The sequence below is a fragment of the Takifugu rubripes genome, chromosome 13 (genome assembly GCF_901000725.2).
Source record: "Takifugu rubripes chromosome 13, fTakRub1.2, whole genome shotgun sequence".
Taxonomy (NCBI): Eukaryota; Metazoa; Chordata; class Actinopteri; order Tetraodontiformes; family Tetraodontidae; genus Takifugu; species Takifugu rubripes.
The window spans coordinates 3,979,423-3,993,106 of record NC_042297.1 but is presented as its reverse complement, the minus strand read 5'-3'; the positions used below and the strand labels follow the sequence as shown (position 1 = coordinate 3,993,106).

The 13,684-nt window shown below is 45.8% G+C and overlaps 1 protein-coding gene across 1 annotated transcript; it reads left to right on the top strand.

The window, feature by feature from the left end:
* On the top strand, positions 1 to 13,545 carry slc7a10a (solute carrier family 7 member 10a). Its single transcript, XM_011609544.2, has 11 exons — positions 1 to 192; positions 2,856 to 3,060; positions 4,019 to 4,170; positions 10,344 to 10,469; positions 10,594 to 10,747; positions 10,972 to 11,095; positions 11,259 to 11,362; positions 11,439 to 11,535; positions 11,625 to 11,774; positions 12,215 to 12,392; positions 12,468 to 13,545. Exons 1-11 carry the CDS (start codon positions 90 to 92, stop codon positions 12,566 to 12,568), a joined length of 1,494 nt encoding a protein of 497 aa, XP_011607846.2. The 5' UTR covers positions 1 to 89; the 3' UTR covers positions 12,569 to 13,545.
* Positions 13,546 to 13,684: the final 139 nt, after the last annotated feature.

Genomic DNA, 13,684 nt, shown 5'->3' with positions numbered 1-13,684 from the left:
ACGGAGATACAAGAGCAACCTTGAAATCAGTGGATCAGTGCATGTGAGCCGGGCCGTGGTGGAAGAGACACTTTCTTTCGGCGGGGGCGATGGAGGAAAAAGCGAAACGGGAGGATGGAAACTCTCCCAAGAGCGACAGAGTCACTCTGAAGAAAGAAATAGGGCTGTTAACGGCGTGCGCTATTATAATTGGTGAGTGAGGTCTCCCATCGTATGTCAACCACGTTGTTTTTTTAAGGAGGAAGGAATCTAGGGGGAAGCGTGAGACCATGACTTTGTAACTCGGAAAGAGGCGAGGACAACTGTTGACTTGTGTTCAGAAGTGACGGTGTCACCGCGCACAAAAGCAGCCAGCCACGGTACCGGGTCGAGGTTGTGTTTGGGTCCTGGGCTCATTTTAGATCGCAGGAGGCTAAATGAGTCTTAAACTATATTAATTGTCGTGATTAGACACAGCTGCGGAGAAGAGAGCGCGTGATGGCCAAAGTCAGAAAAACGCGTTTACGCGCGGATGTTTCCGCCTCCAGGTTCCGTTTGACGCGGCTCGGGGGGTTGCGATTCTGGTGTATGAAACGTTGCATCAGTCGAGATGTTCTGAATATGGACATGCCTACGTGGCTGATTCGCGTCATGGTGAAGTTCAAAAGATTTGGGGCTCCGCGTTGTTTTTTTTTGTGCGCGCCGCTTGAGCAGGAAGAGTGCGAGTGTGGAGAAATCTGCCGGGCTAAACGCTCTCTGCCACGCTGTCCTCAAAGTAACTGCGAGCTGCTGCAGAATGAAGAGTTTTCACTCAAATACCAAGCTGTCGGAGCCGTGTTGGTACAGGAAGCTGCAGTGCTGGGGCTTTCCTATGCAGCATCATACCTCGTGCGTTCAGCAGGACAGTATGCATCGTCCCATTTGCACCATTACACTTGGAGGAAAAAAGTCTACAACTTTAATGGCCTCCTTCCATAAACCCAATAGTGGATCTGATCCAGCATCTGAGTTGGCGGCATCTGTTGCCCCTTTAATAGGGTTTCCGACCCAACCTGTTCACTCGAATTGTGCGATTTAGCCGATTCAGAACCGTCACTATTGAGTCGGATAATTTCACTTCTATTTGTACCTTTTTTAAACTAGATCTTCCAAACGAATTTATAAAGGCGAGACACACAAATGCATTTGCTTTACATTAGAAATACAAATTCAGAGTTGATGGTGGGGCCTCACAGGGCGGAACAGACTCAGTAGGAACAACCAATCATGCACATTCATACGTCAGTAGTGAAAACCCCACACACACACACACACACACAAAGTGAATTATGCAGTACTTTAAAGCATCCTAAGTGCTCTGCAGTAAGATGAGCTGTTAAAGGTTTCTGGCTGACTGTGGAACATAAAGGTCACAACAAGCACCAGAAACGGCAATAACCCTTCAGAAGACGGTGTTTCTTTCATGCCACCTGTCCCTCCTCACCTGCGGGCTGTTTACACCCTTTTCTTGTTTACTCTGGCAGAACTACCGTAGTTGAAATCCTTAATGTCATCAGGAGATTTTTGCTTCGGACTCACGGCTGTCGTTTCAGAACCGCGGTGCTGGTAGGCAGCGGGTCGGTAGGACTTCACAGTCCCGGCCGCTGTGCCAAACCCGATGACATAACAAACATAACGCAAGTATTATGTAACAACACTGCATCTCACCACAGCCTCCACAATCAATTCTGACAGTGATAAATGTGCCCTCAGGCCGCCGCCTCCTCTCCCACTGCATCATTACAAAGCATCTTTAGCTGCTTTGGCCTCCCTCAGTGAATGAAATGATTCCGGGGGACAGATGGAGGCGCGTTTGAAAATTCTCCTCCTGTCCCAAAGCAGCGAAAAACAAGTTTTGCTTGAACAGCTGCCGGCAGTTTACTTCCCTCTGTTAGTTTTTGCTTGTCTGTTTTTTTTCCCTGCCTGTAGGGGGGGTATTTTTTAGCCTGCGCTTTAGCCACGTGAACCACCAGGGAACCTTTTTAGGAACAGCAGGCCATGTTTCTCTGAGACCACAAGGCCTCAATAGAAAAAAAAAATCATGGTCCTACCATTTTGGGTCATTTTACAGGACTTGTGTTGCTCATATTTCGTGTGCTGTCTGTCCCGATGGATGTCGTTGCTGCTGCACAGCTACTGGAGCCTGTGCTACAATAAGGTGTTATAAAAAGGCACAAAACGGTCACGATGATGAAATTCCTGAGACTTACTTTCAGGTTTCGCAGGTTCGCTTGCTTTTGATTTGATTATTCAGTGATGAGTTGCTTGATCATAGGTTGGCAACCATGCGGGAATTATGGCAGCTTGGAGGTTTTCTGGAGTAAATATTGCATTTGACCTCTTGATTTAGGAGGCACGTTCGTGGAGGCGCCGTTTGCTGCCACACAGTCTGTGCGTGCTTTCGCAGGTGTGCTCGCGCCACAGTGTAAAATCCACTTTGCTCGACTGAGGGAAAGTTGACAGAATCATGCAGAAGTGTGTGGAAACATCCTTTCATCTGTTGTAATTCTTCGCGTTCACAACACGCCGTGCACAGTGATGACTCAATGTGAACAAAACGCAAATCCCTAAAGATTTCATTTAGTGGTGGGAAGGTTTTAACAAGCCCCTCGGGGGTTTCCTGGCTTTGCTTTTATTCCTTTTTGAAAATAAGAATTTGTTTTGCATCTCCCACCTGGTGTTTGAGCCCGGTGGGGGGAGGGGGGCGTAATATGAGAAAGTGTGTTTGTGTGATCATGTGGCCCAAAGGCAAGTTTTAAAATGTGTATTGTGGTTATGACACACTGGCCAGTCAAACTGGCCAACAACACTAACCACGTGTACCATTATCTCCTCAGGAAACATCATTGGCTCAGGAATATTCATCTCCCCCAAGGGTGTGCTGGAGCATGCGGGCTCTGTGGGGCTGTCGCTCATCATCTGGGTTTGTGGAGGAGGGATCTGTGCTCTGGGTTCCATGTGTTACGCTGAGCTGGGTGTCACCATTCCCAAGTCTGGAGGAGATTATTCATACGTGACGGAGATCTTTGGAGGCCTTGTGGGGTAAATAGTGTTCTCATACACAGTCGTTTCAAGGTATCTGATTTGGAAGCTATCGGAGTCCAGACTGAGCTTGTGCACAAGGAGGTTGGGTTCACGTTTAGCTGCCTGGAACCAATCAGCCTCAAAGGTCTCAAGACAGTCGTGTGATCATTCAGAAGCCTGTAAATGTCAAACATGACCTCTGTTACAGCAGCCTGCAGGCAGACCCATGTGGCTTTCTTTTAATTAGCCCTGTAATAATAACACAACAATAATGAGATGCTGCATTGTGTTTATTTGAAGATTCTATTTGATATTCAGAGTGTGTGGAAGGGGCTGGAGTTGACAATGACTCAGACTGGCTGTGTTCACCTACAGGCTGTGGGAGGCTGCAGACTTTGCGGAGGTGGCACATGTTACTTTTATGAGCCTTTCTCATTGGATTTAAATGTCAAATGCTTACAGTAAACCCCAAATCTGAATTTTACTAAAGGTGAGCTCCCAATATGATATTTGTGGTGGTTCCTCTGCACTCAGGAAGGATTATGATAAATCATTTATTTGATCTTTGTTGGCCATATTTTATTTCTAATGAGGGTTCCAGGGATGTCTGGCGCCATATTTCAGCTGTCGACCAGTAATTTCCCGTTTTTCTTGATTTTAATCTTTATTCTTTATTTATTTTATTTTTTAAATGAAGAGACTGACAACCTTTGACCTCATTATTGTATCAATGCCATAACTGCCAAAGCCTGAACTATAAATGAAAAGCAAACAGATAAACTCAGCCTTTTATTATTGCGACCATGAAGATTATTAAACTGAAGCAGCAGCTCGTAATGTGTGTGTGAAATCTGTGGTTAATTTCAAGCTCAAGTTTTAGGTGGAAAGAAGAGTCGTAGTTTTCCACCCCTCAAAACTCCAGTCGGAAAAAAGCAAAACCAAGTCTCTGTTGTGTTTTGTCTCTTTCTTCCTGTAGATTTCTGTTGTTGTGGAGCGCCGTCCTCATCATGTATCCGACCACACTGGCTGTCATCGCTCTCACCTTCTCCAATTACGTCTTACAGCCGGCCTTTCAGAACTGTCTGCCCCCATACGTTGCCACCAGGCTCCTCGCCACCATCTGTGTCAGTGAGTAGATGATTGACGTCTTTCTTCGTCTTTCAGGAAGCCGTCTTGGCTCTTTTGTTTTGTTTACAGTGATTACAGGTAAAAGTTGGGAGATCACACTTGTGACTGCAGGCAAAGCTTGAATTTGTGAGGGCAGGGCGGCATCAGTGAGCAAACGGTGCCCGTTGGAACTATTTCATGTCTGCACTTGTCAAGCTTGTTAGTATCTGGTGTGCAGAGTTCCACAGAGTTGAAATTTTACCCAATACCTTACTGGCGTCAGGGCCCGTTCTTCTACCCCTTCTGCTACCTTCTTGTTTTTGCTACTGAGCCCCTCCCTGTACAGTTGGATGCTGTGCATGAGAAGGCCGGCAACCCCCACCTTTCAAAAGCAGTCCCAGTATTTTCTGTTTTTATTCAGGAATTGGTGTGTTTCCAGGGATGTCCAAGCTGTTTTTAAGGAGGGCCAGACTTGCAATCTGCCACCCACCATCCCGCCTGGCCCATAGGATTTAAATACAAATGCAGTTTTATAAAAAAGCTATGACAACAATTGTTCTTGGCATGGGAATATGGCATGAATAAGCAGTCTCAGCTCCCAATAACCAGCTTCATTAAGTCACTGAAGTGACTTGCATATATTTAAACCAGCACAAAACTCAAAAGACCCAGAAATTGCAATATATTCAAGGATGATCTAATGGGTAACTTCCTGTTGCTAAGGTGAAGGGTGATACAGTGGATGAAATGCATTAAACGTCACACAGGCTGGGAGGGGGGGCCTCGGTCTTATTTAGTGGTTTTTACAGGCGGTTTTTACAGAGTTCAGAGACGTGTCTGCAGGGATACGTGGAGCTTGGTTTATTTTTAGACTGATACTTGCTTTACTGAAGGTGGAGTCTATGCTAACTCATCAGAAAATTTACACAGGACAACGCGGCGGTGCATGACGTCTGCGTCATGGTAACCTGAACCAGTCATCCTGCTCAGTGTTTGGCTTGTAACGACACCATTGTGGCACGTGTTGTGAGCATTCCACAAGTGGGTCAGCTCTCTCTGGAGAACGCGCTGCCGGCCTAGATTTAATGGAAACTACGGCAGTTCACACGGAACAGATCATACCAGAGTGTAGTACACCTGGTCACACGATTTCAGCTTTTATAAATGTAAAGGATTAACAAACGCAACAAAAATCCTGACAAGAACAGGAAGCTGTGTACACATAAACTACTCTCTCATAATTGGAGGGCTGTTGGGACCAGTCGGCCAAACTTGAGCTTTCTACAGAAGCAGCTTTCACTCAGATTACAGCGGTTATTCAGGCTGCTGACAACTCCTGCTGCAGGTTGTTCTGTTCTACTGGAATATTGTGTCCACGCCTAGCAGGTTAGATGTGCAAGCGCTTGTGGTTATTTGTAGGGATGTCTTGATCACATTTTTTTTGTATCGAATATCTGCCAATACCAAGTCCCATCAAGTGTTCTTCCATCAATCTTCCATCAAATCTCCTCAATTGACAGGAGGTGCCAGAGTCATGCACGCAATAAAGCCGCCGTTCCGCTCCACAATATCGCTCATTCCACTCGATATGGTGCGATGCCTTTATTTATCCAGGGGGTCCCGTTGAGATACAAAGACCTCTTATTCAAGGGAAGCCTGGCCAAGACCAGAGCTTAATGTGTGACACGTTGGAGCAAATTAAAACGGACATCGCAGAACAGATTAAAGTCAATTCGGTTCATCTTTGGTTAGATCGTATCTATTACAATCAGAATTGCTTCTAGGTGCTTTACAGAAACCCAGGGCTAGGAAAAACTCCCCTTTTAACAGGAGGAAACCTTGAGCAGGACCGGGCTCATACGGTGGGACCCTCCTGCTGATGGCCATCTGGGAAAAAATAGTAATTATGCGGTGGGGTCAGAGTTCAGATGGGCAGCGAGCTAATTAGGGAGAAAAATTAATTTTAAAACGAGGAAGCATGATTGAAATCATGCAAAAGCTTCCTGAAAGGCAGGCAGATGAGTTCCTTCCAGTTCCGAGTATGCGGATGTGACATCTTAACAGGAAGAAACACAAATCATGATGCAATAAATCCTCTATTACAGCTGGCAGCCAAATCCAGACACTTTTCAATGTGACAAAAACCAAAATGTAGCAAGGCTTTACTGAAAATACACACATAACTTACACAGCCTAGAACTGCAACACATAAAAACAGCTTTGTCTTTAACACTAAGGCGAGTTTAGTTCATCAAGCCCGCCTCCTAAATCTGCTGCCACAAACATTAATTTAATTTAGTCTGCTCTCCATGCTGTTTGTTTCAGTCATCTGTTGGTTAATATGATCAGTTTGGCTGCTTTCAACAGTCCTTTCATCCGACTGAGCTAAGGTTACTTCTGGTAAACATCAGCGGAGGAGAAAACAATCACGGAAAAAAGGGTTTTGCTCTTTGATTAAGAAACATTGAACCATGTCACATATGGGAGCATTTCCTATGAAAAATGAATAAATGTAATGACCAAAATATGCCAGAAATCTTTCCCAGCAAAACCATCCCAGCTGACTGTAGACAACTGAATATCGTGTCTGGGGGATAGAGCAGCACTGAGATAGCTACAGCTCATGTACTGTTGTGCACTATTCCTGGCCTCTAATATGATCAGTGTTGACATGCTGGAGTGTGGAGTTGTGTATTTAAATAGCCAGTGGTCAAAGTGCGTGCCGTGTATGTCTGAGAGGATAGCTGGTTCAAACTTGTCTGAACTGGATGGAGAAATGGGCCATGGATGGGAGAGGGATGTGAGTGTACGACTGTGCTGGGTTAGCATTTGCACACCAGTAGACCTCCACTATTTTTGGCAGCAGAATGTCACATATGCTGCCCATTAAGTCAGGTGCTTATTTCGTGCGCGTGTCGGCCTCTGTGCATATTAGTACAGCCTGTGCCAGTGTTGTAATATCATAAATGTTCCCAGCTTTTTGTTGGCGCTAATTAAGGTTTGTGCGTCTCGCTTTGCGACGCTCCAGGCAGCGCACATGGAAACGGGAACCAGCCAGGACGCCGCGCACGTGAACAACTGGGCGATATTGCTGTCCAGCTGCCACCCCGTTTGACCTCTTCGTGCTTCCCACTGGCTGCTTGCTGCCACCTCCCTCCCTCATCCGTGGTCTGGATCAGACGCGTGACATCAATGTCAGCGTGCCAGAGTCAACACTGTCAACAGAAAAGTCTGGCTGTGTGTAAGAGACTATTCTGATCAGCAGCAGCAGCTTTGATCGCCGTTTAAAGCTGGTTTTTCATGAGGGAATGTTCCTACACTTTACTCTTCTCCCTCCTCCTCGTCTCCTCTCTCTCATGCAGCTCTGCGTAGGCTACACAGAAAACCAGCTCTTGAGTTCAACATCTGGAATGCTCTCCGGTTTTAAGGATGACAGTCCTGCAAAGGAGCTGAAAATATGTTTATGTAGAGAGGAATTCAGCTGGAAACTTCCCACTCGTGCCCGTGCAGTTTTAGTCATTGATTTACTTTGTACATTTAAACTTTTTTGTATTTCTTTTTTTATTGTCAACGGTATATAAATGGATGTCGTTTTCTGTGAGATGGTTGCACTTACAAGTGTCATATCGGGGTTTTAAGGATCTACAAACCCCCAGACAGACTCTCTTAGTTCACACATAAGACATTTGACATCTGAGGGTCTGGCTGGGGTGAAGGGAGGGGGAGAGATAACCCGACAACTGTGTTCTGGACTTGGGTCTGTGACGCTAAAAAGCAGCACATCCTCACATTTAAGAAGAGTAAGAATGATACATTAACTAATCAGCTAAACAGGATTATCCAGTCAGACTACATTAACTGTCCCCACATTTCTGTGCTCACGTGGATTTACTGTAATCTGCTATGGTTTAGCGCTTGTGGGATGGATGAGACTGAGGGTTTTTGGCAGTTTAGTGACCAGATCCTGGACCAGTGGGAGGCGTTCCTGAGGTTAAAGCCCCCTATAAATCTGCACAAAGTTGGGATCAGAATCCATTAAGAGTAAAAGCAGTAATTAGTTTAGTATTCTGGTGCTGAGGTGGCCTTCAATGGGAGCTGTGGCAGCAAGACACAGATTTACCTGCGCTGTCACAGTCAAAGCACACTGGCACCTCCTTCCTGTCAGGGTTAACAGTGGGAGGGGGGGGCACATGAACACAGGAACGGAAATGCATGCAACACCTCGAGGGTGACTGACTATAAAACACTGGGTGTTTTAGGCAGGGGAAAGCTATGCTCGGTGCCACCAAAACCTCCTGCCAAAAATTCACGTTGCCGTGTGTGTAAGTGTGCGCGCGCGCACGTGCACGCAAACGTGCCCAGCTGAAGTGGTCTCTTCAGTTTGTCGTAGAAGGAGGTAGAATGAAATGGGTGAGCACGATGTCAAAGAGGCCCTGTGAGAGTATATAGCACTGCCAAGGCCAACTCATCCATCCATCATCCATCCATCATCCATCCACAGGCAGAGGGTGGTGAAGCGGCTGAGGTTCTGGACACCACCACAGTCTTTGCAGGACATCCACCACCACCCAGTCCACAGCACAGCCTGCTCCACTAAGGAGCTGTAAACCTCCAAACGCTACGCCAGAGGTCTCGTCCCTGTCAGGCAGTGAGATTCAGGACGTGAATCACAAACGTGATTTGGAACAAAGGCAAAATTGACTGCAAATGTGTTACATCATTAATTTAGAATGCGAGAACGGCTCTCTTTTCTTTATGGAGCAAATGGTTTGTGATAATGACCCTGGTACCCCATGATTGGACAATAGGTTGGAGCCTCATTTCCAGGCACTTTCCCATGGAGACATTGTTGTATGACATAGCAGTTGGCACGCTCACACTTTCTGGTTCCTCTTTTTCAAGTGAAACCACCACCCTGCTCTGCCATTCTACAGGAAGTGTCCCTTAACTGGTGACATTGAAGAGAGTGTTTGTGCATGTGTGTGTTTGCGTGCATGCATGTGGCTTTGGGAAAAAGAATTCCTTTTGTCCCCGTCTTTTAAAACCACAGCAATCACGCATGAGTCCTTTTTACATAGACAGCACCAACCGTATGTGTGGAATGCAGCCTTTGGTTATACATGTGCTGCCATGTTTTTTAAGCCCAGGTGGCTGGAGAAGGTGCCCCAGCCTCATTGAAATGAATCTTGATATGACACTGTCGTGTGTGTGTGTGTTTGTGTGTGTGGGCAGCTGAGCCAACCAACTGGACGGTGCTGTGATACGCGGCAGCCGCGAGACGGAGGATAAAGTGAAGGAGATGAACGTTTGAGGAACTGACAGTACTCCCAGTATTTGTGCTGATGAATGCGGATTTCTGTAATTGTGATCATGCATCTTCCATTCAACAGTACTTATTCCTAATCAGGGTCACGGGGCGCTGCGCCTGACCCTAATACAGGGACAAGGTAGCAATGCTGTAACGTTTTCCCCTGTTATATTTGTGTGTTTCTTACTACCTGTTTAGTGTAGCGCTTCTATCTAAACCTGTCTCACATGTAGACCTGTTGGGGGGGGGGGGGGTTGCATGTAGAAATGCTGGTGGCCTGGTGGCCTGTTAATGCTGGGCCAGACGGCTTTTAAACCTCTCAGCGAAATGGGTCAGTCTTGACACAAAGCAGCTACAGTTACTAAGAAATGATCCTGCCCCCCACACACACATACACACACACGGTAGACGTACAAACCTGAAAATATGTTGACATCAAATGTAGAACATGCGGCATTTACAGACTCTCTCTCACCCACTTACACACACGCCAGTCTCTCATACTTTACACTTTCGTAGATATGAAACAATCACTTTACACATGAAATGTAATGGAATACAGGCACCCACACACAGTGTGAAAATACTCACTGACAAAACACACGTGGACCAGATCAGATTTGTAAGATTATGTTCATTTGGGGACAAATCTGATCCTCATACTAGAGTTTAAATTATACATTCAGGCTTTCTAATTAAATGTGAAGTAAGGAAACCAGTTCATTTATTGTCCCTTCACTCTCTCCCAAATGGATGTCAAATAATAGATAACACGGGAATCGGTAAAGTTTTAGAGGTCAATCTTGAAACAAACCCTACGTTTTTATTGTGTGTGCCAATTCCTTGAAGGCCAAGGTGCTGATGAAAGTCTCTGTTTGTGCTTTAGTGTTCCTGACCTGGGTGAACTGCTACAGTGTCCGCTGGGCAACAAGGATCCAAGATGTTTTCACCATTGGAAAACTCCTGGCCTTGGTGCTCATCATAGTGGTGGGACTCGTCCAAATCTGTAAAGGTAAAAACACGGTTATGTTGTTAAAACCCCACAAACTACCAGATTGTCCATCTGATTACGCACTGAAAACTGGTCACACGAGACTGTTGGGCTCGTTCATGACCTGCTCCGTACGTCTTCTCAGGACACTATGAGGCTCTAAAGCCCAGCGTGGCCTTTGAGTTCCTCCAGGAACCATCAGTGGGACAGGTGGCGCTGGCGTTCCTTCAGGCCTCATTCGCCTACAGCGGCTGGAACTTCCTCAACTACGTGACAGAAGAGGTGGTGGAGCCACGCAAGTACGTCACACCACCATGCACCAATGCACGAGTGATACAGAAGCTGAAATTGTGCAACATTTGCAGGGAAAACTGCTGCACTTGAGCTGTTCATCCTCCCGTTATTAATCGGTGTCTTAAATGCTCCACATCCTGTTTGGCTGATGTGACTGGAAAGTCCAAGAAACGTTCACGTGCTGTATTTCGGCGGCATTTGAAAGAGCCATATGTTCTTACTCCTCTAGGAACCTTCCTCGCGCCATCTACATTTCCATCCCACTGGTGACCCTCGTCTACACCCTGACGAACATCGCCTACTTCTCCTCCATGACCCCAGAGGAGCTGCTGGCCTCCAATGCTGTAGCGGTGGTGAGCAGCTCTCGGCTCAGGATATTTTTTAAAGATGTAGCTGTAGCTGATGTTGTAGCCCTGTGTGTTTATGACGTCTATCTTTCGGCATTGATCAATCGGTGCAAGTGTAATCGGGCATTTTCCAAGTTACAACATGAATCTATCAATTTTGTTGTTGCAGACATTTGGCGAAAAACTGCTGGGCATGTTTTCTTGGGTTATGCCCATCTCTGTAGCACTGTCGACCTTTGGCGGCATCAATGGATATCTGTTCACCTCATCCAGGTAGAACGCACCTGTCGTCCTGTACGCTGCTTTATAGACACCTCTCGATTCCAATAAACTCGCCGTCTGTTTGCAGACTGTGCTTCTCAGGGGCCAGAGAGGGTCACCTGCCTTACCTCTTGGCTATGATCCACCTAAAGAACTGCACTCCCATCCCAGCCCTGCTCGTCTGCGTAAGTGCTGTGAAGATGCGCTGCAGAAGCCTCTTGTCACCAACTCTCGTCAGTTACGTGATCTTTAAAGCTGCCTTGTTCTCTCACAGTGCTCGGCCACCATAATAATACTGTGCGTCGGAGAGACGCACAACCTGATCAATTATGTCTCCTTCATCAATTTTCTGTCGTACGGAGTCACCATTGCCGGTCTCCTCTACTTCCGCAAGAAGAAACCCAACCAGCTTCGACCCATCAAGGTACACAAACAGAAGAACCAGCAGGGAAAATTGAGTATATAAGGGGGAAAAACTGTCACATGACCATGAAAATGGTGTCCTAATTGTCTTATTTGTAGAAATATGAAACAAACCTTAAGAGATATTCTGTAATCCAGCCACTACCTGTCATGACTACATGTTGACATTTACAATATAATTAATCCTTTTTTTTTAAAAATATGTGTTTATTGTTCTCAGTGTGCTTGAAATGATCTGATTGTTGCTTGCGTCTCCAGTTAATGCTGCAGAGACCCGCGAGGCAGAACGAGCCTTGGGGTTTATTTTACAAGCGCAATAAAACCAATAACGGTCATGACAAACTTCGAGCGCTGAGCAGCAGGAACGCGCAGGCAGAAGGTCAGAGCGGTAGATGATGGTCGGTTTTGTCTAACAGCCGGTTTGAACTCTGTCCTGTGCAGGTGAACTTATTGATCCCCATCAGCTACTTGATATTCTGGGTGGTGCTGCTGTGCTTCAGTCTGTACTCTGAACCAGTGGTGTGCGGCCTGGGGATGGTCATCATGCTGACTGGGGTCCCTGTATACTTTGTGGGTGTTTGGTGGAAGGACAAGCCCAAGTGGATCTCCAGGCTAGTGGGTGAGTGGACCTTCGCAACCGCGCACGTCACTCTGCCTTCGTCTCTGTGGTAAAATGTCATGTGTTGTTTTGCAGAAAAAGTCACATATATGGGCCAGAAGGTGTGTTATGTGGTGTTTCCTCAGGAAGACCTTTCAGAGACTGAACCCCTCACTTCCTCCAAAGCTACCGACTAAGCTGCTTAGGCTGCCTGAATCCACCACCGCAAGCGTGCTGGTGTTTTTTTGTGTGTGTGTGTGTGTGTGTGTGTGTGTGTTGTTTTGTTTTTTTACAGACTTTGTACTCACAATGTTCCCTGGTTTTTAACTTGGTCCGTGAGCTAATGTGCCTTAGACGTGTGTATCTTTATATTAGAAGTGTGTGATAACCTCTAAATATGCAAGCCATTTCTGCACATAGTACTTTTGCTGTTGGCTCCAGCTCCATCTCTGGAAACCATGTTTACTTTGTCAGATGTGGATGTGGATGCCTGGAGTATTTGGTCTGTTGTGTCTCGTTTCCCGTCCCTTTTGTGTTCTTACTGTCTTGACAGTACAGCTGCATAGATGATCAAATCATCTACAGACATCTAAAAGGTTCTTAATATTTATGTTTCTGTATAACTGAAGGATGACAGTTTTTTTTTTTTTTTACTGCTCCCACCCTCGTGCACCCTCTGTCTCAGCCGTCGGGCTTCAAACGATGCTGTTGCCAATGTCAAATTATCTAGAGTTTTTCTAACTCATTGCAGTGGTTTCCTTGATAGAAAAGATCATAATTGCACAGCTGTGGTCATCTGATTTCTGCTACCATAACATTCTAGCTTGAAATGGTTTTTAGATACTTGTGTTTTCGTGTACTTGGATAATTTCACACCAGCCGGCTGGAGCCTGGACAGAACTGTCGGCCCTTTACCAGGCCACAATCTATCCATTTGCACTTGAGACTAAATGTATATCTGATATCCAGATGCCGTTAACACTTGACGTTACATGTAAATACTGTGTTTAAAAAGTGCCAGGAACTACAAAGATCACATTCCTCAGATGTGATGCGTTACATCCACACAATGTACATTGATTTTGATGGGTGCATCTCTCTTTTGTAAGAGTGTTAATTTGTACAAAAATAACACTGTAATTTACTCATTAAATACAGAATCATGTAAATGGCATTGGTCTATATGGATGTTAATGTATGTTCAATAGCTATAAAGTGTAGCATTAATGTCCAGAGATTATCTACACACCTCTAAGTGAGAAGACATCTGCAGCTAAAGGGGAAAAGGACATGCTTGAAGAGGCAAGCATGCG

Excerpts from the sequence above, each read along its gene's own strand:
- slc7a10a (XM_011609544.2), top strand. The coding sequence starts at position 90 with ATGGAGGAAAAAGCGAAACGGGAGGATGGAAACTCTCCCAAGAGCGAC. Across the intron at positions 11,775-12,214 it reads ACCAGCTTCGACCCATCAAG|GTGAACTTATTGATCCCCAT; the intron begins GTACACAAACAG and ends TGTCCTGTGCAG. Across the intron at positions 12,393-12,467 it reads GTGGATCTCCAGGCTAGTGG|AAAAAGTCACATATATGGGC; the intron begins GTGAGTGGACCT and ends GTTGTTTTGCAG.